This window comes from Lycorma delicatula, chromosome 4 (assembly GCF_047948215.1).
Source record: "Lycorma delicatula isolate Av1 chromosome 4, ASM4794821v1, whole genome shotgun sequence".
In the NCBI taxonomy this organism is placed as follows: Eukaryota; Metazoa; Arthropoda; class Insecta; order Hemiptera; family Fulgoridae; genus Lycorma; species Lycorma delicatula.
Genome location: NC_134458.1, coordinates 85,449,158 through 85,475,361, shown reverse-complemented (window position 1 = coordinate 85,475,361; position 26,204 = coordinate 85,449,158). Strand labels below are relative to the sequence as shown.

General features: G+C 30.4%; 1 protein-coding gene across 4 annotated transcripts in view; it reads left to right on the top strand.

Annotated features, from left to right (window-relative positions):
* Positions 1-16,741, top strand: part of LOC142323617 (uncharacterized) — an 84,915-nt gene extending 68,174 nt beyond the window's left edge. For all 4 annotated transcript variants that reach the window (XM_075363488.1, XM_075363487.1, XM_075363486.1 and 1 more), the window contains exons 5-7: positions 1,689-1,812; positions 1,953-2,151; positions 12,317-16,741. In XM_075363488.1, the coding sequence (XP_075219603.1) occupies positions 1,689-1,812; positions 1,953-2,135 (307 nt within the window). In that variant the 3' untranslated portion in view covers positions 2,136-2,151; positions 12,317-16,741. The remainder of the gene's footprint in view (positions 1-1,688; positions 1,813-1,952; positions 2,152-12,316) is intronic.
* The last annotated feature ends 9,463 nt before the right edge of the window (positions 16,742-26,204 follow it).

The following is a 26,204-nucleotide window of genomic DNA, read 5'->3' as shown; positions in this document are numbered from 1 at the left end:
TACGGTATACAAACATAAAAATTTATTAATTATTAATTTTTTTAATAAAGACAAGGTCTTTATTATAAATTGATGAAAATGATATTTGATAAAATCTTTTGCTAAATGTATGTTAGGGATTTTTATTTGTTAAGGATTCATTGCTACAACAGAGTAGCCCTTATTTCTACTTTACTAATTTTTCTAGTAAAGGTTTATGTACAATTGTGACAAACATAAAAAAAGAACAAGTCATGATTTATTTATTATCTAATGTCATTAGTTTTGTTTGTATAATGTTACATACATCAGAATTTTTTGAAAATTCCTTTCTGAAACCTTTCTGTACTTATGCGTTCTTTAGAAACAATATTTTATTCTCTTGAAATTACTTTGTCTTAACACGTTTTTCTAAAACTGGAATTAGACTTGCATTGGTCTGCAGGTTTCCGTGTAATCTCTGCAATTTTGTTTTACAAATGTGTGACGGTAACACATTTTGAAACATCAAAGAACACTCCTTTAATTAATAATTCATTAAATCGACAGACTGACGTAGGAATTAGAACAAATCACATTTTTTTTAAAAGATAATAAAAAATGTCATTCCATCTGGAACTTCGTGTATTATCTAGAATTGTTTTATCTCATTTTCATTAGTTTTATAAACAGAGTTTCGATTATAATGATGAATTTCATAAAAATTGATAGTCTGAATATAAAATGTTAAAGTTTGATTAAATGACAAAAAAGTTATTTATTTCCAGCAGGTTACTATTAGTGTAATTTTTTCTCTCAAGCTGTATATTACTACTGAACCAAGTTATTTACAGAAAAACATTAATTTCATATTCACTTAACTTCTGATACTGTTCTGTATAGAATTTTCCTTTAGCATACAATATTAATGAATAAATAGTTAACATAGAAAATAAACAAAAAGGAACCCCAGAACAATCCCTGGATCACACCATTGGTAATATCTCCAATTTCTGATTTGACATGTGTAATCATAATTTCTTCCAGTAGAGGAATAATTGTTGCTATTTAACCGTTTTTTCGACCGGCGAGGCATTTGTTCATTGATTTTTTTGCATGAGCGACGCACAATCAATGGTGCTTACCACTGCGAGCTGTTGAATGAGGTGAGGGCTGGATATCGCCGCAGAAGATGAGACTAACTGATTTGAGAGGCCATCCTCCCCTACGACAACACCAGGTCCCATACTGCAGCTCTAATGGTCTCAAAACTAGAAGAAATGCACTGGACCCAACTTGATCATCCTTGCACCTAACATCCTGCGATTTTCATTTGTTTGAGCTACTTAAAAGCTCTAGGAAGGCAATGATTTGAAGATGACGAGGATATGGAGGAATTCGTGTGCAATTGGCTTCTGACACAATCAGCTTCATTCTACAATGCTGCGATAAAAACCTTCCTTCTCTCTGGGAATAATATATTTCTAAAGCAGAAAACTATGTAAAAAAATAAATTATATTTGCCGTTTTTTTTTAAATAAAATCCCGTTTATATTTGATTTACCCTTGTAGCTTTAATCTCTGTAATCTACACCAAAGTAAATATTCAAACCCAAATCCTCTGGTTTATTGTCCTAAGATCATCTTTTATTTTATGTATTGCAATATCAGTTGAGTTAACATGAAATTCATAATAAGTTTTTTTGTAATATTTATTCCTTTTCTTTTAGATATCCTGGGTACCTTGGCTACCCTACTGCTGGATATAGTACAATGCAAGCTGCCTATTATCCGGCTCTGGCTGCTACTTACTCCTACCCGCACCATCAGTTGCGACCCACTATTATGGTTCCAGTAAGTAATATTCATTAATTGTTATTGATTATTTTTGTTAAAGATTTTGTTATATTACTATAAAAAATATATATATGTAATAAATATTAATCACTATTGGTTTAATAATGATTAATAATAAAATGAATTTTTATTTGTAGAATGGATATGAAGCAGGTGCTAGGTTTGATGGTATTGCACAGCCTGTCTTGCCACCAGCTCCACCAGGAGTACCACCATCTCCAGCTCAACTTGCTGCAATGGCTGGTCACAATGTTGCTCTTACACAAAAAAAGGGTTCATTTTTAGCCGGGACTGGAGAAGGGGGCTATACGTTTTGGTAGTCACCAATGATATATCGTGCGTATTTTATAAAATTATATTACATAAAAAATAAATAAAAATAAAATACTTGGCTTTACAATTACTAGTTTATTTTTTTCTTTTGTATAATTGGACATCAGAGAGTTTTTGAACTGGGTGAATGAGATAATTTATAAAAAAAATATTTTTTAGCTGCTATGAATGTTGATTTATCTGATAAATTTTTATTTTTACATGCTTATTCATCGAAGGTAATTGTCTGTGTGTGTGTGTATTTATGGTAATTTTAATACTAATTACCTTTATATATGTTGTGTATATAGTATAAATGCTAAATGAATTTTTTTATTAGTGTTAAGCAGAAGAGGTGAACAATTAAAATTGAAAAGTTTAAGCATTCTACTCTATTGATCTTTCCATATTTTGCGTGTGAAACTTGATAAGAGCATTTGCTCTGTTGCTGTTTCTACATTTTCTGGAAAAAAGAAACAAAAAAAAAACCATTTGCAAAAGCCAAACAGTTGATTTCTAGAAGTCAAAGGTCATCTTCAACTAACTGACTACCACTTTTAAATTGTGAAAACCATATGTAACATTGTGTATGACTCAAAGCATCATCTCCGTAAGCTTGTTTCAAAAGTTGAAACATTTCTGTGAAAGTTTTCCCCAGCTTCATGCAAAATTTTACATTGTATCATTCATTGTCCCCAAAAATCGGTGCTAACACATAAACACGTTGCACTCAAATAATGATAACACGAAAACTAAATGAGATATCAAGAATTCAAGAACATGTGGTTACAGAAGAGGCTATGTGGAACACAAAGTTGCCAACTGCATATCACTATATATATATATATATGTGTGTGTGTGTGTGTGTGTAATTAAAATGTTTGGTTATTTTTTGAACAGACCTCGTATATCCATTATAATTAAGGGCAATGCAAAACCTACAGCTTTTACACATTATCCTAATGTTTATTTATTATTCTCTAGTGATTTTAGCAAAACATATATCTATTTACTTTTATTATTAGCAATCTGTCTGAAATTTTATTTATTCTATAATATTGCAGTCTGTCTGTGAACTGTATATACAGTAAAAATTGGTTATAACAAGACTCAAGGGTCCAATCAAACATGCTTGGTACTTCCGAGTTTCCACCTCAACTCTAAAGTGTTATGCCCTCATTATCTATTGTAATACAAAAAATGTATTGTATACCTAAGATGAAGCTGTTTTAAAATAAAATATTGATATGTTTTTTATTATAGACTAACAAATATAATACAATTTTTAGATGCCTGATATGTACTGCTTTTAACAAAAACTGTTAGCATTGAATGAATTAGCAAAAAAAAATTGTAATGAGTGTGGAGTAAAACTTACCAAAATCATCGAGGAAAGTAACAAATTAACAGCATACAAAAATTTCTATGTCCTACATTTTTACATACAACTGTGTTTATTAAATCTAAAAAGTCATTCTAATCTATTTTTTCTTCATTCTAACAGAATACGTTAAAACATTATTTTGCATACAAACTAATTAGCCTTAAAATAATTGTTTACTTTTGTTTGTTTAATAAAAGATTATTAAACAAACAAAAGTACCTGTAATCATCAAAACAGTTTTGTAGTTGTTTATTCAAGTACTCCACAAATTCATCACATATATTATTAGTATCCCTAAACAGAGTTTAGTGATACTAACTCCGTTTAAAACATTCTTTGGCGTCAATCATTGATACGATTGGGAGTGTAGTAGATTCATCTTCGTTTTCAGTTTTAGCTTTGCTATTACCTGCACGGCTATGAGTTATCTCAGTAATAATGTCTTCATCAGTTGGAATGTCTGTAGTATGTACGTCATCGGCTGTTGATTAGTCATCTGTTGAGTATTCTTGAAAGACTGATTTTTTTGTCGAGTTAAGAGTTTGAATCCATTCTGAAAGTGGCAATATATCATCTTCATCATGGTAATCTGTCAAAATATGGTGTGGAATAAGACCAGATTCTTTTAAAACTGTTTCGAATTATAGTTTGTGATATTTTACACCAAGTTTGCTTCATAAATCTAATAGCATCTAAAACCGTCATTTGGATTTTTCTCATCCATGTTCTCAATAATTTTTAAAAGCATTAACTACCAGTATTGAACTTTAAAACTGCGAATAACCCCCTGATCCATCAGCTGCAGTTTTGCTGTGGTATTAAGCAGTAAAAACAGAATACTTATATTTTTTAAGTTGTGCAGTGAAGGATGAGCAGGGCAATTATTGATCAGTAATAAAATTTTTCCAAATCCCATTTATGGATTTCTTGTTTGAAAATCATTGGAAGTCATCCGTGCTTTAGAATCAGACCTGTAATCTACAGGAAAGTTTTTTACATTCTTAAAAAAAATCTTTGATTTCTTGATTGCCTTGTTACTAAAAGTTTCCGTTTTTCTGTCCCAGTCAAATTTGAGCATAACAAAATCATTGGCCTGACCATTGATTGTTTCACACCAATACATTTTTCACCTTTAAATTGAAAAGTTTTGTCAGGAGTTTATAAAACAAGCCGGTTTCATTGCATTAAAAATGCCCTCACTATAACCCGATTTAATAAGAAGCCAGTTATCATTCACCCAGTTGCTCACAATTGAACTGACTAAACTGTTAGCTTCCCCATTAATTTTTGAAAAAACAACCTGATGTCTGTTTTTAAAACTATCTAAACACCCATTGCTACAAACAAAATCTGCATAGCCAAGATTTATAGCGAATTTTTCAGCCTGCATTTTTAAAGTTGGGCAACTGATAGGGGTACATTTTCACTTTAAACCATGATAAGAGGGTGCTATTTAAATTGTCTTTATCACATAGCCTGAGTTTTTTTGCTTGTGTGTGATTTTTTTTCAAAAGCACTCATAAGTTTCTCACGACTTCCATACCGTTGAAACTGTGAATGAAGAAAGTCCATTTTTTTTTGCAAACATCTGAATTTGATAGTCCTCGTTCCAGTTCATGGATAACTTGGATTTTATCACTCACGGACAGTTGTTTCCTTTTGACGCCCAACATTGTTCGTTATAAATGAATCAGAGTTAATAGAATACACTTTTTTAAAAATACCCACTGCACAGTTTTAGCAAGAAATACTAAAATGAAAATTCATTCACTGATGGCACTTCAGTATTACTGTACTTTGTTTGGCTAATGAGTATCCGATCGATCACTTTAACGCAATACTGTTTGTATAACTGATTCTGTAGTAGAATACTGCATTTTTAAACTGAAAATTATGACTACTAAATTTACCATTGGGGGTAGGACAGGTAAAATTTATCTTTAACCACACCCCTCTTCAGATTTTCACTTAAATTGTTTAAAATGTGCTATAGAGTTCGATGAACCTGTTTGGGTGGTTTTGATGGATCATTGTTTGGCCCCAGTCTTTCCTGGAATTTTGCAAACAGAAAAACCCGAGTAATTAAAATAACTATCAGCTTTTGTAATACTGCAGTGGAACTTGTATATATTATTTTTTCTTGTTTAACCTCCGGGACCACCGTTAAGTATTGCTTCAGAGGATGAGACAAATGATTTGTAGTGGGTATGAAAAATGTCATGCCTGACCAGGATTCGAACCCGGGACCTCCAGATGAAAGGCCGAGACACTACCACTTGCGTCACGGAGGCCAGCATACTTGAATTGTTCTTACTGTACAACATCCTGTTGCAAACCTTATGTTCACCCTTCAGACCTGACCTGACCTGAACAAGCCTAAGATAAAATGTCACCATGTTTACATATAAATCGTAAATGTGTATTTCATAAATGAAGAAATGGAATTTTCCCTGCATTGAGATTATTTGGTTGTTATTTAACTTTTTGAATTACAGTATTTTAAAAAATGAAAATGCTCGTAATAACTAAGTTTATGTGTCAGTACCTCACTAAAAGCAAGTTAATTTATCATTAATGAGGTTGAAAACCAAACAAATCCTGTAATTTTGCTCATTACAACCATGTTCTCTTTGCAAGCGAGCTCGTTATTCGTGGGTTCTATTTTACTGAATTTTGTAGTAGTATAAATCCTTATGTTTACTAGTTACAAATTACATAATGATGGTCTGATAAATATAAAAGATCTTTGTCCAGTAGTTTATTTGTAGATTACTCAGATATTTTTGTTTTTTGCTCTGTATAATTATATTGTTTGAATTAATGAAGCTGTCTTTACAAGAGCATATATTTGTACATAGTAAGCTGTATTTATTTGCCTTTCATTTTTGGTCTTTAGTAAATTTGCCTCACTAAAATGACACAATCTGGAAGAAAGGACTGAACTAATTTTTACATATGGATATACGTGCCAGAAGAACTGCCCAAGCGTTTTAATGAACGGCATCCAAATAAAAACATTTCACACTCTTACATTGTAAAACTTGTATAAAACTTCCAAGAAACAGGATCTGTCATGAATAAGAAACATATAGGGCAAAAGGTTTTGGTTGAATTAACTTCGGTTAAAATCTTGAGAAGTGCAGTAGCAAATCATTAGAGCTCAATTCGTAAAATATCCCATGAAATGGGTTTTTTATGGTTCTGTTTTCACTACATTAAAATTGAATAAACTTTTTCTGTATAAAATTCAACTGCATCAAGAACTGAATAAGGATGTTTCTAACAGAAGGATTGAATTCTGTGAAGAAATGATTCAATTTATAGATGCCAATCCAGTGTTTATGAAAAATATATGTTTTTTCTGACAAATTCATTTTTTTTCTAAATGGCTTTGTTAATAAACATAACTGCCAATTCTGGAGCGATGTAAATACTCATGTTTTCAATGTCGCAAACACACAGCATCCTGAAAAAATAAATGTGTGGACCAACCAACATTTACGATGATGACATAATTGGTCCACTATATATTATGGGAATTTGACAGGTGAAAAGTGTTTGCAGTTATTCATCCACAAATAGTCCATTACTTAGAAAATCAGTTAGATGACAATGCAAGCATGTTACTTGACGAAGACATGGTTCACTTTCAACAAGATTGAGCACCTGCTCACTGTTCATTTCCAGTTCGACAGTGGTTGGACCAAATGTTTCCTGGGCATTGGATAGGTAGAAAAGGAACAGTTGAGTGGCCGGCAAGATCTCGTTGTAGTTAAACTTTGTCTTTACAAAAATATGATCTATGCAACGTGTATTCATTTGTGTTCTTGTTGGTTTTGTAATAGCTGGAAGTAATCTCTCAGAAGTAAGATGTTCAAGTTTTCCTTGGATGTATTATGCATTTTGTTAATATCAATATTTATATCGCCTATAATTATAAGTTGTATATTGTTTATTCCTATATCTTTCTAGTTCATTCATAAACAAATATAAGTTCATACTAGGAGGTGTAACATAATATTGTTATTTTTTTATGATTCACTATATGTACGGCTTCTATGGAATCATCAATTCTGATAAGTTTTGTTTCATGTACTAATATATTTTTAATATGTTGTATGGTTCTGTAATTTTGCTTATACTTGCTACCATAGTAATGTATTTTGCATGGCTTAGTTTATAAATATTCAGCTCATGGAAATTTTATGTTCCCAAGCACACAATATCAGAAGCATTTCCATACTGGCGCACTAATGTAGGTTAGTGTGTCAAAATTCTTCAAAATTTGGGTTTATACTTCTAATATATGTTTGTTTATGTATTCTGGTAATTTTTTCAGTCTCTCGATCAAGTTATCCCTCACCTCTTCTGACATTTCTGTAACTATTGAGTGTTCTTCAGCTGATTTATGATTTTTAAACTTAATTTTTTCCATCCGGAGGTCTTGAATATGCAAATTTTCTAGAAAAAAAAGTTTGTAATCTTTCAATAGATTCTTCAGTTTAATAATTTTTAAAAATATTTAGCTAAAATTTTGCTGTTTGCTTTGTTACTTTCACCTAACTCTCCAATTTCCTTAATACAAAGACTAGAAAGTTGATATCAGATTGTTTTTAAAATTTTATTAAAAAAAATAATTAATTGTCTATTTGGTTAAGTTAATCTCTAGCATTTTGTGTTGTTTTAGAGATTTGTTTCCTAATTTGTTTAAAAATTTTTGTAATCTTTGATGAATACCAAGCCCAAATCCAGATCTAAGCCTCTTCATATTTTTCAGTCGATCTATTTTTATTTTTTTTCTGCAAAAGACAAGGTTTTTCTTCTGCAGCTGTACTTTTGTTTTCATTTCTTCCCAACATTCTGATTTAATCTTTCTAATTTTTTTCTTAAATTTTTCACTTTCTTGTTGGTCTGATATGTGTTCTTTATAACAGATTTTAAGACTGTAGTTCTATTGCTTCTCTTGAATAATAAATTTAATTTTTATGGTAGTTTAAGGATCAGTTTCTAACATTCATTATTTTTCTACTAATTGTGTAAAAATTGGTACATGATCAGTTTGAAATTCTTCTAGTTGTGGTGGATGTTTTTGTTATTTAGTTAATTGTTTAAATTAGTTGTCATTAATATCATAAAGCCTTGCACAAACTAATTAATCTTTCTCCTATTTTATTCATTATTTTATGAGCAGGATATTCTCTGATATTGTTAAAATAGGTTTCTTTAACAGTTTTGATGTTAGTTGCTCATTACATTTTTTATATTATTATTTGGTCTTTTATGAATTCACAAACCTTTTGGTATGGAACTTTTCTACTTTTCAGGATTTCATTTTGTTTTCATTTTTGGTGCATATGCATTGATTAATGTTTAATTTTTATTCCCATATCTTAAATTTAGAAACCATACTTTTGTTAACAGTGAATAAAAATTTGTGATCTGAATCTAAAATTTTCTTGTTTATAAAATAAATTGTGCACAAATGAGGCATGTTTTTTTTTCATTTTTCTTTTCCCTGTTTTTCCTTTGTATATTTCACTTCTTGAACCAAAATAAATAGTTTTTGGTCATCTAGGATTTTAATGAACTCCATTTTTAAAGTACTAGAAAGTAAGTTTTATAGTTATAATTGAAAAGTAATTTAAATATATAATTTTTAATGTTTTATTACCTACTGAGTGGAGACATATATATATATATATATATATATATATATACATAAAATGCATTTGTTTCCCACAGATAAGGGCTACATTTATTTTCTACTTTACACAATCTTTCCCAGTCTTTCTTGTGTTGCATTTAAAGCAACTGAGGTGTAAATAAAAGAAGAATAAAGTTTATTTCTACAACTACAATTATATTTTTAGTACAGTCAATTCCTGTGATTAACAGAAAAAAGTGTCTCGCAGGGATGCTTCATGGATTTAGTAGTTGGTAGGTCATTTATGTATAGTTTGAATAAGAAAGGTAAAAGAACAGATGTGTGAGGCAAGCCATTGTTGCCTACTTTCAGCCTCACCAAGTTGCCCTGTGATCTATCTGTCTATTTGTCAGCATTTCATGATAATGTTATTAAAGGTTTTACAGATGATTACCCCTATTAGTTTATTTAGTAGTCTGTGTCTCCAAACAGCATCATACGCTAAAGATAAGTCCACGAATGCCACTCCTGTTTTTAATTTTTTCTGGAATCCTTCAGTGCTAGAGGTAAGTCCAAATACCTGATCAGCACAATTTCTACCTTTTCTAAAGCTCAGCTGGCAGGGTATTATTATTTATTGTTCTTAGCCTATTTTACATTAGCCTATCTAACAATTTATAACATACACTCAGCAATGATGTAGGACGATAACTAGCAACATACGTCATGGGTTTCCTGGTTTCAACGTTGCTACTATAGAAAACCTTCAGCTACTCTAGTATTCCGACAACAGTTCTTCAAGAAATCAGAGTAGATTTCATCTGCACACTGGCGGATTTACATTTTTTGACAGATGCAATTGTTTGAACAACTTCCTCCATTTCAAAGGGTGCTGAGAATTGCATTCACTGAGCAGCATGTGATTATTCATAATTAGTTTCTCTTTGATTTTCTTTTGAAAGACTTATTTCCCTTGAATTTTGTCATATCAACAAGCCTAGCAGCAATATTGTTTGGATTTACAGTTGATTTTATTTTAATTTGTTTTTCAGCAGACAGTCTTGTTTCAACAAGGTACAGACCTTTTTGCTTGAGTGTTGGAAGTTTACATTATCAACTAGTTTCTTCCACTTTTCCCTTCGTTCATGATCCAGTGCATTCAAGAATAGTTTTGTTACATTCTCTGAACTGTCATCCTCTATGTATTGATTGCAGATTTCTTGAAATTCATCATTCTAGCCTGATGTTAGATCTAAAACCTCTTGGCAGCACTGATAGTGATTAACGAATCAGATACTGAAGAAGGTCTTCAGTATATGCTACAGGGTTGTTTGTTCTTTTTTTTTAATAGTGGATTTTAAATGATCCCACAAGAAAAAGTACTATGGTGTAAGATGGTTACATACTGACCATTTCACTAATCACCTATGACTATCTTTCTGGAAATTTAGCATTTAAGAATTCTCTTTCATCCATTGAATTACAGTGATGCATCATCTGGCTGGAAAATGGTTTCACCTTGCAGGTGATCAGCCATAATGTTTCTAATTATTGGCATGATTTTTTTTCCCTAATATATATGTAAATATACAGCTTCTGTAAGATTATCTTCAATGAATGAAAGTCCAATTACTTGATTACCTAGAATGTCAACCCAAACAACTTTCACGTTATTAGGTGTTAGTCTCTAGTAATAAATTTGTATTTTTGGGATCCTGCTATATACAATCATACCTGTTAACAAACCCATTTTTATAGAAAGTGCTTTCATTATTGAAGCGAGTATTGTGAACAAATAGTGGATTGTCTGTCTTAATATTGTCCCATTTCTTTGCAAAATTGAATCCAGTGATGACTATCATCGAGTTCCTGATGTTGCTGCATTTTATTTTTATTTTAAAACATTTCTTGTAGATATTTGACATTTCATACTTATTGCCAATATTCTTAGTAGACTGTTCAATGTTCACAAAAACTCACAGACATTATCAATACCAATTTTTATCATTTAGAGGTCTCCAACATCGAGGCATTTTGTCAGAGCAGTTCAAGAGCTTTTAAATACTTTGGCCATCTACTTTGCCTTCAGCAATTTGAACTGATGGAAGTCAGTAAGACCTTAATCTGGACTATATGGTGCTTGATTGAAAATATCATGCCATTACATTATTTCAACAAATTACTTATCAGCTTCATAATGTTTATGTACAATATCACCTTTCATTTACTTCTGACATCTAGTTTATATACTGTTGTGCAATTGCTGGAAAGCTTCTGGTTGGTTTGGGGATCAGTAGCATGAAAGTCAGCAAGTTGGATACAACTGGTCCAAAAAAAATAATTGAAATTCAACTGTCATTTAAGAAATTTTATTGAAATTCTCAAATCTTTATGATAATGGATGATACTATTCAAGTAGCTAACATTTGTTTTCTCATTTTTATATGAGACCCAGGTTTTGACACTGGTGGTAACATTTGGTACAAAAATTTGATTCAATCTTTTAATTTCCTGTGTAGACATTTCTGGTCAAGTGACTATTTTCACATACCTGTACTTTATATTGATATGTATAACTGTTTTGCATTTATAGTTTAGATTTGTCACTTGAGTGAATCAGTTACATTTTTGTGTTCGGTAGTTTTGTAATATTTTTATCATGGAGGCTGAAGCATTCACATGAAACTATGTTTAAAAATGAGATTCAGTGTTCGAATACGGTTTAATAGTTTTAAAAATGATTGAATTAGTCATTGATTAAACTTAAAAGGTATACCAGTAACTGATGAAAAAGCAGCCCTGTCAAAAAATTATCACTAGAGAAGTTGTTGGAAGAGGTTAGCATCAAATAAGACTCTTAAAATAATTTTCACTAATACTTTATATATAAAGATGAGTGCTAACAAAATTTGTTTCAAAATGTTTAAATTTTGACCAAAAGTTCTTTCTCAAGAAATATTAAGTAAATTTTAAACAATGACTTAACATTTTAGTGAAGGCTCAATCGTTTCGCTGGTAGCAGTCATGACCAAAAAAAGCTCATGTTCAATTAAATATTGAAGTTCTAATTGTTTTCTTTGATTACTATGGTGTGTATTCTTCACCAACACAGCTTTTACTCTAATCTATAAAGTTGTTTTATTTATTTTTTTTTTTTTCAGAGGCGTAACTGAAAGTGGCACTACTGGTATTTGATTCTACAGTGTAAAGCAGCATTGCCACAACATCTTGATCTGATATCTTCAGATTGCAGTCAGCCAAATTGATTTAAAAACAGTAATAATATAAGTTACCCCTTCCCAACCCTTATTATTTACTATTATTAAAGTTATTAATAAATGCTTATGATTGATTGATTATAAATTATTTTATTCTTGTACTGCAGATACTCGCCAATCTGAATGCTCACAAGTGATGTGGTGTTTATGATGACTGTTCTTTTTTTATTGATATAATTACGATTGTGATCGAGTTAATGATTGTGTGAGTGTGACCATCATTTTCAGTCAAGATTTTTAGATGTGATATTTCTTGATTGTGATGAAATTGCTCCAGTATGTTTTCTTAAAATATTTTGAATTAATGGTAAAAAATTGAAAATATTTCAAAATTTTTGCATCATCATGTTCAACAGTCTTTCTTTTTTTTTCTATTTCTTTTTACAACAATATTTGGTTGTGATATAAAATATTCCTGATTGTTAGCCATTAAAATTAAATTGATTCTATTTCATTTTTATTTGCTTTATAATGCATTTTGTGAAAGCGCTCGCTAATGAATAAGTAATTTAACACCTGCATTAAGTAAAATAATAGTATTTTCCATCATATTTTTAAACGAATCGAAAACTTGACACAATTTATTATAATAGTTAAAACAACAGCGAATTATTCAAGAGTGTTTCGTACAGCAAAGTTTTCTCATTACTGTTTTGTATATATTGCAATGTTTGAAATTCTGTCTTCATCGATAATAAAAAGTAGTGAAAGAAAAAAAAAATTAAATGAGGTCTGCAGGAGTCTTGCCATTTGTTACTTTCAACTTTCTTAGTATTTCTTTCGTGATCAAAAATTAATAGGAGTTGAATGTAATTTTTAAGTGTAGTAAATATTTAAATATATAATTAATCAGTAGCTTCATTTAATTTAATATTATATTTACAGTAGAACTGTTCATAAGTCTGTACCCGGCTTAAGCAGATCCCAAATTACCCAGAATATCATATATTCATTTTTTATTGAGCTAAATTTTATAATATAACAAAATTTGTTTTATATATATTGAATATTTTTATTTAAATAATTATATTTAGATAATAATGTATCATGTGTAATTTTGTTTTTTGAGTGTAATTTCTAATAGAACTAGCTGTTCTGTTAGTCAGTAGTTACATAATTTGATTTATTCTATAGACAGCAAAATTCTAGACAGTATGTATATTAATAAAGTTGCACACAGCTCTTGGAATGATTCTCAAGCAGCACTTTAACGTATTTCTTTGTTTAAAAACCGGCTAACATCTTTTAGTTCTGGGTCACTGCTTGTGGAAATTGTTTTGAGTGCCAGTAGCAGAGTGCTCCTCTCCTGCACTTAATGTAAAATTGATCTTCAGAGTAATAAAATTAATTTTTTTTTCAGAATAAAAGATTTTATTACTAAGAATAAAAAGATTTAATTAATGATTTTTGCTATTATATAATCTTTTCACAATTTTAGTAATTATACTTAATTTTAATACATTCACCTTTTTAATCTATTTGTAGTCCAGATTACTATTTGTCTTGAATTAAAAATATTCTGTAAAGGGATCAGCCAACATTTCTCCAATTGGTGTTCTACTGTAGTTAAAATTTATTAGTGTAATAAAGATGTATAATATTTACTTAATATAATAAATTATTTACAAGTATATTGACAGTTTTTGAAAAATAATGAAAATGTAACATACTTAGCAAGTATAAATATAAGTATTCCAACCTTCTGATAAGTTATTTTTCAACCTTTTTATCTGCATTTTGTTGACAGATGCAGTAAATGTCTAAAATGTCAGTATCAGATGATGTTTATTAAAATCGTGTGGATAGATCATGTAGGGATGCACAGGAGTATGTTTCCCAGACACATAAAAATTTGATTTTTACCTTTATTTTGTTATTAATTTTCAGTATAAATTACAATTATTTTGAGTTCATGACCCCCTCCACCAATTTTCTAATATATGCGTTCAATTAACAAATTTTGAAGATCACTATAAAAGGGTCATTATGTAATCTGTGCTCTCCTTTATTAACTTTCTGGATTTGTCCCTGTAATGATTTCATAACATTTAATGAAAAACTATTTTTATTCTTGCACAATTATTTTCATGACAGTTGCCAAATTTTATTTCTTGCTCTCTGTTTTATTAAATATATTTCAGAAAATCATAGTCAACGTAATTTTCCTGGTTATTCAGGACTTATATGAACATGTAAAAGTATTTTCAATTTTTTGTTATATATATATTTTTTAAGCGAACAAAGTATTTAACTATGCTGATACAACTTAAACTGTTTTTAGATTTAAATGTCTTTGTGATTAGTTATCTCATTTTAATTAGTATATAATTTTATTTATTTTTTTTTAAAGTGCACGATTTTTTACAATGAATTAAGTTTTTTTCTATATACTGGTTTGTTGAAAAAATTACCTCTCTAACAGTGGACCAGCACTTAAATAAAACTAACTGTAACATACATTACACGCAAAATATTACATTTAAAGAGTATCTTTTGCAACTTTTGTTATTTTTGGTTAGGTATTTGCTTTGTTTTAATTTCATTGTAACTTAGGGTTTATAAAAGTGTTTCAGTCTTCTGTACTTTATTCAGTTAGATATGATTCTGTAATAGTAATTTTTTTTTTAAAGATCTCAGATTATATTTACAATATTTGGTTGGTTGCAGTAATAGAGTAATAAATTTGATATTATTATTTCTATTAAAATTACTGTATGTTCTCCTTTCAATATTTATTTGCATGTGTAATTTATATTTAAATAAATTGACAATATAAAGTATAATAGAAGCATTTAAAATATCAACTGATGTAATTTTATTAGCTTCTTTTAATTTAATGCATATATTATTAGCTTTTTAACTTGCCAAGGTGTAATATGATGAAACCAATCTCTGAGGGCATGAACTTGTTGAGCAAATTTATAATTTTTCTGAAACCAATTAATAATAATAAACAAATAATACTTTTAAAAAACTGAAAGTTGGCTGCAGCTTGTATTTTGTGGCAATTTATTTGACCATTCCAAGATATATATTCCGTTGGACAGGGCTGTCTAGGACTGAAAATTAATGTATCGGTAAAAAGGTTAAGCACAATATTTCTTTTTAATTTCCATTTATATTTTACAGCTTAAATTACACTTGTACCAATTTTTTAAGTTAGTTGTATTGTGAGTACTTAATTTTTTTTTTGGAATTATTTTTTTAAGGATATGTAAACTTCTTTATTCTCTCATTTTGCTAAATTTTATTTTTCTAAGACATTATTTTCATTGTTTTTATTTAATATTTTACTTAGGTCTATAATAATAGTCAGTTACACTGGCTGATTTATATGATGGAAAATGTGCAATCTTTATTTGTTAAAAATGTGCATGTCTGTGAAAAAAAATTAAGTTGTTGAACACCATTTTTACTGTTTTAAATGAGATAATTTATATTTCAATTGACTATATTTTAATATACTCATATGTATATTGCTTCTATTTTGAATTTTTACAACTTATTTGTTGTACAAATTATTATTCAGATTGGTTAGGTGTGTAACAAGTCACGCTAGACTGTTAAAGTGATTCTTTATTCTAATATTTCAAGTTTATATGATTTTTGTTTGTGACGTTTATGTGATGTACATTGACTGAAGATCGTTTTCAGAAGCTGACTATTTTTTGTTTGATAAAAATTTTCTGTGTGGTATTCATATAAAAATTAATTTTACATCATTTTGTTTTAAATTAGAATCGACAATTTATATTTTTGATTAGATTTTTCAAAATATGTATCGTTAATGCATTTCTTTCTTTTTTTTTTAATATTTGCTTTGCATTATTTAATCACAATGTTTATGTTTACCTTGCATGTAATTTCTTACAAACTTTTGTTCATTTTCTTATCGTATTATGGAATATGGGTCAAGAGCTTCTGTTGTACAGACTTTAGCAACCTCTTATTGTATTAGAGCAATATTTGTATCGTTGTGTAAATTTATATTTGTTCAGTCTGTAAACAGAAATATTTGGCCAAAAAAGCATATTAAACATCTTGACAGTTATTGAAAAAAATGTGTACAAATTTCTCAGTTTTTAACATATCATTTTTTGTATGTTATACATTGGTTGCAAGATGGTGTAACCAGAAGCTTGCTGTCGTTTTTAATATTGATTAAAATTATATCTAAAACTGATTTGTTGTTGATACATTTAAGAAAAATTTCTCAAAATTGTACTGCTAGTTGTATTTAAAAATTATATTTGTTTGGAGACAGTTAGTTAATATTTAATTTATGAAAATAAATAATTGTTTGTGTTACTTTTTGTCTTTCATTTATTTGCTCAAAAAATCTTTTAATATATTAAACGTGCTTAAAAATCCACCCCTTTGGCTGCAGTATACTGCAGCCAAAGGGCAGCTGTACGGGTCTCTGATTATCGTGTAAGAGCCAGCGTATGTACTGTTTAGTCAATTATGTTTAATTTTATCATGAATATTTAATATTTTTCTTACTTGACCTGACCGTTTGATTGATATTTTAAGGTGGTTTTTCATTTTAAGATTTAACTTTAATTATATCATTACAGTATATATGTAATTCAGCTTTTTACATTTTATTAATTTATTTCAATGTGTGTTATGACCTCTGACAAACAACCCCCAAAAAATGTGCAAAAACTGTACAAGTAACTAATATTGAAAAATATTTTTGAAGCCAATAGTAAAATAAAGTTTCAAGTCAGTTTTAGGATTTAGACTAATATTTAATTTGAGTAGCTTCAGTTCTGGCAGGTCTGTTGCATCCATGCATACGTGCCATATTGTTTTTCTTTTTGAAAAGGAGTGGATAAAATTTTTTATTTATACCAATCTGTATTTTCAGTTATTGGAAAAAATGAATCGTAGAAAAAACCTTAAGTTAATTTTTAACCTATATTATTCAACACAAAAGAATGAAATATTCCGTTATGTAAGCCAGAATAACCTGGTTACATACCCAAAATAAACATATGTACGAGCGGTGGCTAAGATGTAATGCACCCAGGAATGTGAACAAAATGTTACACGAAACGGCAGGAGTTCCCATCTTGTAGTTTCCTTCCCCTACTATTAATATTCCAAAACTTGTTACCCCACATGCCATCTCATTTTCTTTCAGGTGACTTTGTTATGGAGTCAAGTAAACCTGCTGTGACAGTGAATCTAAAACAACATGTGGTGACTGAATTTTTAACAGCAGAAAAAGTAACAGCTAGTGACATTCATCGTCACCTAAAAGCCATTTATGGTGATGAAACTGTTGGAAGTACTATGAGTAGATGGACATTTTATATTTAAATATAACATTTTCTTCTTTTTTCACTGGTGGGACCAACAATAGGGCATTCCATTTTAAAAAATTAACCTTGAAATAAAGTCAAATCCAAGATCACCATGAGATGTTCCTCTCCAGTCTGAGTAACTTTTGTTTAGGTCATTTTTTTTGTATTGTGCATAGTTAACAAGAAAATTGCCTGAGATCCTTAAAATGAAACATATACAAATTGTCATATAGATAACACGTTATAATATTTCAATAAAACTAGTAAAGCAGTTTGGGGCGGTCCAAACAGTAGACTAAAAATAGTTAATCTGATTTTAAAATTACAGTGTTAGTCTGTAATAAATACTCTTGGAAACTGACAAAGGTGCTTGGATTTAGGTCTGGAACAAGCCCAGTGATTTGTAAGTGGAAACATAGGTCTTCCACTGTCTGTTCAGTATGCTGATTAATATGACCTCAATAACAAAAGCTTAACACTAATTTTTTGGCTGAAAGCACTGGAAAATTAGTTTCATTTTCCAGAAAGACGTATTCATTATTCTACCATTTTAATTCAATACTAGGGTGTCCACTAGCGTAAAACAATTTCCCAACTGGATGACAGAATGGGAACTCAGATATAGGAATAAGATTCATGACAATCAAAATGCAGAAGTTTAAAGAGTGGTAGATTAGATCATTTAAAATGAAACCCACCTAGTCTAGTCGTTAACGCATCTTCCCAAATCAGCTGATTTGGAAGTCGAGAGTTACAGCGTTCAAGTCCTACTAAAGCCAGATATTTTTATATGGATTTGAATACTAGATCGTGGATACCGGTGTTCTTTGGTGGTTGGGTTTCAATTAACCACACATCTCAGGAATGGTCGAACTGAGAATGTACAAGACTACACTTCATTTACACTCATACATATCATCCTCTGAAGAATTATCTAAACGGTAGTTACCGGAGGCTAAACAGGGAAAAGAAAAAAAGATCATTTAAAATGAATAATGGAAGAGGTGAGTAGAGCAGGATGAGATAAATCAATAAGGAAATTATTGACCAATTAACAATAAAAAGCTAAATAGCTTTTAATAACTAAATAGCTTGTTATTAAAAACAATATAATGGAAGAATTACTTAAACAGAATAGATTCAAAGTCCAAACCGATACCAGTACTTCAGGTTTATATGCAAACCTCTTGATCAGAAAGTAAGGATATGATGGTAGGTAAGTTATAATTTCTGAATTAAAGCAAGAAAGAGAAATTTCTACAAATGATAGAGGACTTTGGACAACATAATACATATTAGAACTAATAGATGATAAAAACGCAAACAAAAAATAATGGTGGCAGAAACTTTATCGACATTTAAGAGATGAAATTAGTGCTGTACAGTTTAGGAATACTGGCTGAGAAAAACTTTAATGATTAGAAAATAAAATAATGGCAAAATAGAGATGTAATGTATGGAAAAACAATTTTACATTTTGGGGAGTGAAGCAAAAATGTAATAGAAGATTTTTCAGAGAAGTGGTTGGAATATACAAAAGCATTTAAGTGAAAACTAACTGGTTGTTATGAAGTGCTAGAAAAAAAAAATGTAAATTAAAATTATATAATTATAAATGTTATAAAATTAATTTAAAAGGCTAGAAACTTAGAAACGACTTTTTCCTTACTCCCTAAGGAGAGGAAGGTAAGTTAATGTTAATCTATAGTCACGTCACAAATTCACGGTCATCCGATGCTACGCGGAGAGCTTCTGATCCGAAGCTAGCTCAGCGACCATTCAGCCATCACCACGCGGCTTTTGGAACTAACCTAACCAATATCTCGGCCGATGATGGTGTAGTGCGACACCTAAACGAAAGATGATCTTAAGTCGTGGAAAAATCGTTGAATAAAATAAATATACCTAATTTATCTGTAAATAAAATATAGACGTACCTCAAGGACAATCTTGAAAGTTGCATTGCGAGGCTTGTGCCTGGGAGTTCCATCGGTTATTTTTTTCAAAAATTGCCAATTTTTCGAAAAAATAGGCCCTAACGCTTTGAAAAAAAAATGTTGACGCCCTAAACGATACACCCCATCCGATCTCATTACCGACCATCAATTGGTAACATCGGATTGCCCCTAGGGGGTTATTTGGGAAGAGGATGCTCTTATAATATATCAGGTACACTCTTGGTCAACCGATCACGGTTATTCGGAAGTTTAGTTATATCTCGATAACAGAACGTGCGTTTTAAAAAATTCAAACGACACTAGTCCGTTAAGAGTGATTGTGTAACCTGTGCGAATCTTGGTCACATCTAAATAACCGATATGATAAATAAGTTTGTGTGTATTATAAGCTTTAAAATAATATTAAGTTTAATAAAATAAATTTATTTAAAAATATATTTTGTCTAGCCCACTGGGCTGGTCTAATGAGGTTAACTCACCGTCGCAAATCATTGTTTTAACATTTGATTTTCGAAGTATATGGCTCTTAGACTTGCCCGTCCGTTATATATCGGTGAAAGGGTAAAGGTTAGAATGATATTTTTGAGTCAGGATACGCGTGTGCGTGCACGCACAAGAGTATGTGTTTAATTATAAGTTTATGTATACAATCACTACCTTCTGTTACCGTTTGGCATAGATCATGTTATCCAGGCTTGGGACATTGAAGAATATGTTTTGGCAGGCGTTGGGAATGACAACGATACGGGTTACGGACGAATATTTATACCCGAGTTCTGACAATCAAGCACATCCAATCGAAACATGTTTATCGCATCCGATGGTTGGATGCACAGGAAGTCACATCCAGTGGTCGGGTGTACAGAATACTTCCACACACCTTACCGTTCGACAACCACATCCAGTTACCCACGTTTTTCTAAGAATTCCAGTTATATCGTAAAACGGGAAAATACGATAATGTCGTAAAAAGGCAGTTTATAAGTAGCCAACTTTAGTTGATTTTGTCATCCCTGGTTTGGAATTCGTCAGAGTATGTTACACGAGCGTTCGTTCATCTACATTTTTTATCTTCTGATAACCAGTGCTAGACTAATCGATTTACGACTATTAATCGCGAGCTGTATAAGCAACCAACTTTGATCCATTTTGTCGATTCTGTTTGGATTTTGTCAGGCAAATAAAAGTCTGGATTTTTTAAGTATGACGGGAAAATTGCTTCAACAGAATGATACTCGACGCTACCGATCAAGTCAGACGATAGGCGCAGATTGAAAAGGCGTTCAACTGTAACCTTTCTTTTTCCTGTTTTGCCACTGGCAATTACTAATCAGATCATACTTCAGAGGATGAATGAAGATGATATGTATGAGTGTAAATGAAGTGTAGTCTTGTACAGTCTCAGTTCGACCATTGGTGAATGTGTGGTTAATTAAAACCCAACCACCAGTATTCAAATCCGTGAAAAAATAATTGACTTTACTAGGAACTCTCGAGCTTCCAAATACTAGGAACTCTCGACTTCCAAATCAATTGTTTTGGGAAGATGTGTTCACCACTAGACCAACCCGGTGGGTTGTTCAACTGTAACCTGACCACGTATTACTAAATGAAGCAACAAATACATATGGCCGCTTCTAGAATCAATTTAATGGAAATTGGTTCTTTGTTGTCAAAAACAATTGATCACTACAGGAGAAACACTGTAAACCTATAGTATGTCTTCAGATATATCTAAGTACAAAATAAAAACAAAATTTTCACTTGTCAAATTTTAGAAAGAATGAACACATAAATGCACAGTAGTTCTATGTGAAGTGTCTGATGTAATGTTGGCACTGTTGATAGTACAGTCGAGGAGTTAGTGTACTACATAACAGAATGGCATAGGTAGCAAGAAACCAGTCGCTAATCTAGCAATCCATCATCACCCTGCATGTCTTCTTAAGCTTTCTAAAATTTAATGAGTAATACAAAGTTACAAGTTCCTAAATTCATATTTTATAATAATATTTAATGACTAATTGTATCACAAAATGTAAAGAGAAAAAATATGTAATAATCATTAAGTTTATTAATTTTGACTTAAGAAAACTGTTCACTCAATTAAGTTACTGATAGTTAGAAAATGCAGTTGTTAAATTAGTGTTGAGTTAAAGTTTGAAAAGGTAATTATATTTGTCATAAACCTACAGCAAGCTGTTGATATGATCCTGGTGCAGCAAACATTAAGTGGTTGAGTTCCTTCTGATTACTGGAAACTGAATTAAGTAAACATCTAGAGGTTTAAAGTACACATGCATAAATTCTATGATGTGATTTTCAAACAGAAATCAGCATAAAAATGCATACACAGTTAAAGAAACATTGTGATCAGCATAAAGACAATAGTGACAGTTTGAACAAGGAGCACATTATATAATCTTAGTAAAATCAATGAGTTTTAATGTGAAGTTGAAGGCATACTGAACCGATAGTCATAAAGAGTATACACATGGTGAGAAGGAAGAGTCGAGTATGATAGAAAGAATTTAGCCATCCACATTCTGAATGGTACTTCACATTAAAACCCATTAATTTTGCTAAGATTGTATAATGTGCTTATTGTTCAAACTATCACTATTGTCTTTATGCTGATCACAATGCTTAATTGTGTGTACATTTTTATTTGCCTTTATATGCTGATTTCTGTTTGAAAATCACTCTTATTCACCATGTAAATCTGGAAAAAGGATAATTCTGATCTTTTCTAATTAATTTCCAGGCATTTTTAGCACAATTAATAGAAAGTGAAAATTTTATACAGATGCAAACTGCAAAATTCTATAAAAATTTATTTTGGTATTTTGCTTTAAACCATCCTTAAAAATTTGACACTGGAAAAGGTTATTTTGTATTTCTAATCAATATTCTGGAAGTACTAGAAACACTAGAAGAGAAGCATCACTCAAGAACAAAAACTTAGCATCAGTCAATCATTTATACTTTTTGTTCACAGATTGAATTTATTGTTGACTTGGCCGTACAGATTATGATAGTTATAAATTGTTATAAACCAATAATAGGCAAGTCATAAATCATAATGTAATTGATAACTATTTTATGACGACCATTATTAATTGCATACATAGACTAATGTTTCCTTCAGCTCAAAAGAATGCAGAAATAGTAAACAAAGAGCTTAAAATGCATTATTTGCCTATACGAAGAACTAGCACTTTAGCCTCTTATCTGATTAAGTGTTAGAAAGGGAAAAAAAATTGATGATGCTTTTAGATGATATATATATATATATATATTATCATCTAAAATCATCAAAACCTGTACCAAGGAGTACCAAAACCTGACTATGACAGAGCTCTAATAATTTAAAGAAGAATGAAGCAGTAGGAGTTACCATTTAAAATAATGTGCTGTATTGGGAAAGTAGAAATGAACAGACTGTATATGTTAAAAATCGAAATTTATGAGAGTAGTCATACCTGTCTGTCAGTTATTAGTAAAAGCATTATTTTTACTGTAACATAGAAACCAGGAGCAGATAAGCATGGGAACTACCACACAATTTGTTAAAGTTCTTTCTAAAGAAGATTAGAAATAATAATAAACAAAACAAATGATACACCAAATTAACTAATAAAAATTCAGTTTATGTGCTCAGATTTTAAAGCTACTTTTCAGCCTTATCTGTGATTAGGTCTTGGTTGAGGCATTACAGAAGTAAGTATGAATGAAAACTACTATAAAAAAAAAGTCTGTAATGAGTATTAAAAAATTTTCTTTATAAAATGTGGAGACAAACACAAAATTAACAACACAACTGTGACAAAGTGAATGAATAGCTTCTTACTACCTACAACATTTTGTCATGGTACACCATTCCCTTCTCTTTACTATTAGTAGTGCCAACACTACTTCAGACACCTCAGGTAGAACTACTGTGCATCTGTGTTAATGTTTTCTAAACTTTGACAAGTAATATTTACCGCATTATTCTAGTAATAATTAGACTATAAGTGCTTTAAAATTGACTTCACACGTGCATATATCATATTTTCATGAGGCCTTTCCACACTTTGTAATATGTATTATCTTCCTGTTATCATCTCTTTCATGTCACATGAACATACTTCTATTAACTTTATCGTGAACAGGTGTAGACCCAAACAAATATTAGGCGAAAGATATTAATTTGTGTTAAATTATCCTTGAATCCAAAATAGTTCAAAAAAGTTGCCAAACATGAAATTTTTAATTTAAGAAAAGTATGAAGTGCTTATAACTTTATTACATTAGAAGATACATATAAAAGTGAGAATTTATTACTAACCATTCAAGGCTAGCTTCGCTTGCCTTTCCTGTCTAGCCACCTGAATGTCTGGATCCCACTGTATTCATTACCTTACGGTTGTGAGAATAATACTGATAAATAACATGTAAAGCCTGAAAAGCTCTCTTTCCTTCATTTCCTATGTTCTTGACATAGAAGCTCTAATAACCTCCCAAGGGGACTAAAGCCTCGATCTATGACTTAAAATCTTCCCTGGAATAACATGAATGTATGCGGAAAATTTGAAAGCAGTTGGTTAGTTGATTCTCACAAGATGTTCTGATACTCCCCTTAATTATTTCAAAAAATATAAAGTTTGGTGGAAGTATCAATTAGTGTCATTAGGTCATTTTTGGTCCTCTGCCAGAATATAATATTTGTTTTGCTAGATTTCTTATTAACATTATGCACACACACACATTCAATTTTTTTATAGTATAGATAGATTACATCGTAATTTCCACATAAGTCAGAGCAGTTTTATGGGAATGAGTACAAATTATATTCATTTGTTTTAGAAAAAAGAATAAGAGAAATAAATAAATAAATACTGTACAGAGTGAAAAGAGATATTCCTTTTTTTAAAATAATGGGTTAAAAAACTCAGGACTAAATGTATAAATTTGAAATTGATAAATTACATGTGAACATTTTACTTACATTATTTATGTTATGAAACAAAATTGATGACTTTGACACTAAAATTAAAATACTGAGCATAAATAATTTCAGTACATTACTTGTAAATTAAGTGACCTATTTTCCATTTTTTCCTTACCCATGACAAGGGATAGTTACTGATATTGATTGTTTTATGGACTTTTTGTTATAAAACCAAGCATAACAGAAATAACACTTATTTATTTAATAACACTAATTTATTTTAAATTAGTGTAACAAAAATGCATGATTATTCAAATGTTTTATCATCTAACAATAAGTGGAAAAGATAATCAATAAAAAAAAAGTAGGAAACTGGAGGAAGTTGTTGGCACCATTCCAATGGATTGATGAGTTAGAGTTTTCCTATGGTAAATTAATTTGAAATTGAACCTGAAATTTGCTACGGTAATTTCAAGCATGCAGAAGTATTTTATAAAACTTTTCATAAAAATGGGAGTCATTGTTTATGACTAGATTTTTTAATAAACTTACAATTACCTTATATTTGCGAGAAAGAAATTGATTTCGAATCTGTGCAATTCAGTGCCTTAATCTAAAGTTGGTGTTGATGGTAATTTATTGATCTCCTGGTTATTTTGAAATCTTTTTGCTTAAATTATGAGAAACTCTTTTTAATTCCTAATTATTCAATGTTATAGTATGTGGTGATTTTAGTTTAGTTTTATAGTATGTGGCGATCTTAGTTTTGGCGATTTTAACTTTCTAGACAATTCGATTCTTGTGATGAATTATTAACTCGATCTGAGTTAGCAGATCTAAATAATTTGATCTCCCAGCCAAATAAAATTATAATGACTTCAGCAACCTGTGCACACAATATTTTTACAAATTTATTTTTGATAATTTTTGACCCTTTTGTGGAGATTATGCTTTTTCAGATCATAATTGTCTAATTGCAATAGCATTATTTATTAATAAAAATGTGCAACAAGAAAATTATTATTTTTATTCTTTGAAAAGGATGATCAGTAAGGATTCAGCTAGAAATCATTTTTGTTAGAAACAGATTAGGAATCGATAACAAAATTAACTGTGATGAAAAATTTAACAATTTTATTTATGAGTTTTTTTTTTTTTTTAGCTTGCCTTTAAGTAAAAATGAAACATTTTAAAGATAAAAAGTAAAATGCATGGATTACTAAAGGAATTGTTAAATCTAGCTCTCTGCTAAGAAATCTCCTTGATATGTCTAATATACGAGGGCTATTCAGAAAGTAAAGAACGTTTCCACCTGACGCCGCCAGGCGCACGCCAATCGCGTATATATTGGTGTGCTCGTGCTCGGCACCTCAGTCAGCGTCCAGCCGTGACAACGGGAACATCTCCGCACTGCCCGTTTTTTTTATATACAAATTTGAAATGTGTGCTGCAATCGAAAATCCCGCCAGTTGTGAGGTGCGGTCTGCGATTCGTTTTTTGTTGGCAAAAAACTTAAAACCAATAGAAATTCATCGGGAACTGTGTGAAGTGTACGGGAACAACGTAAT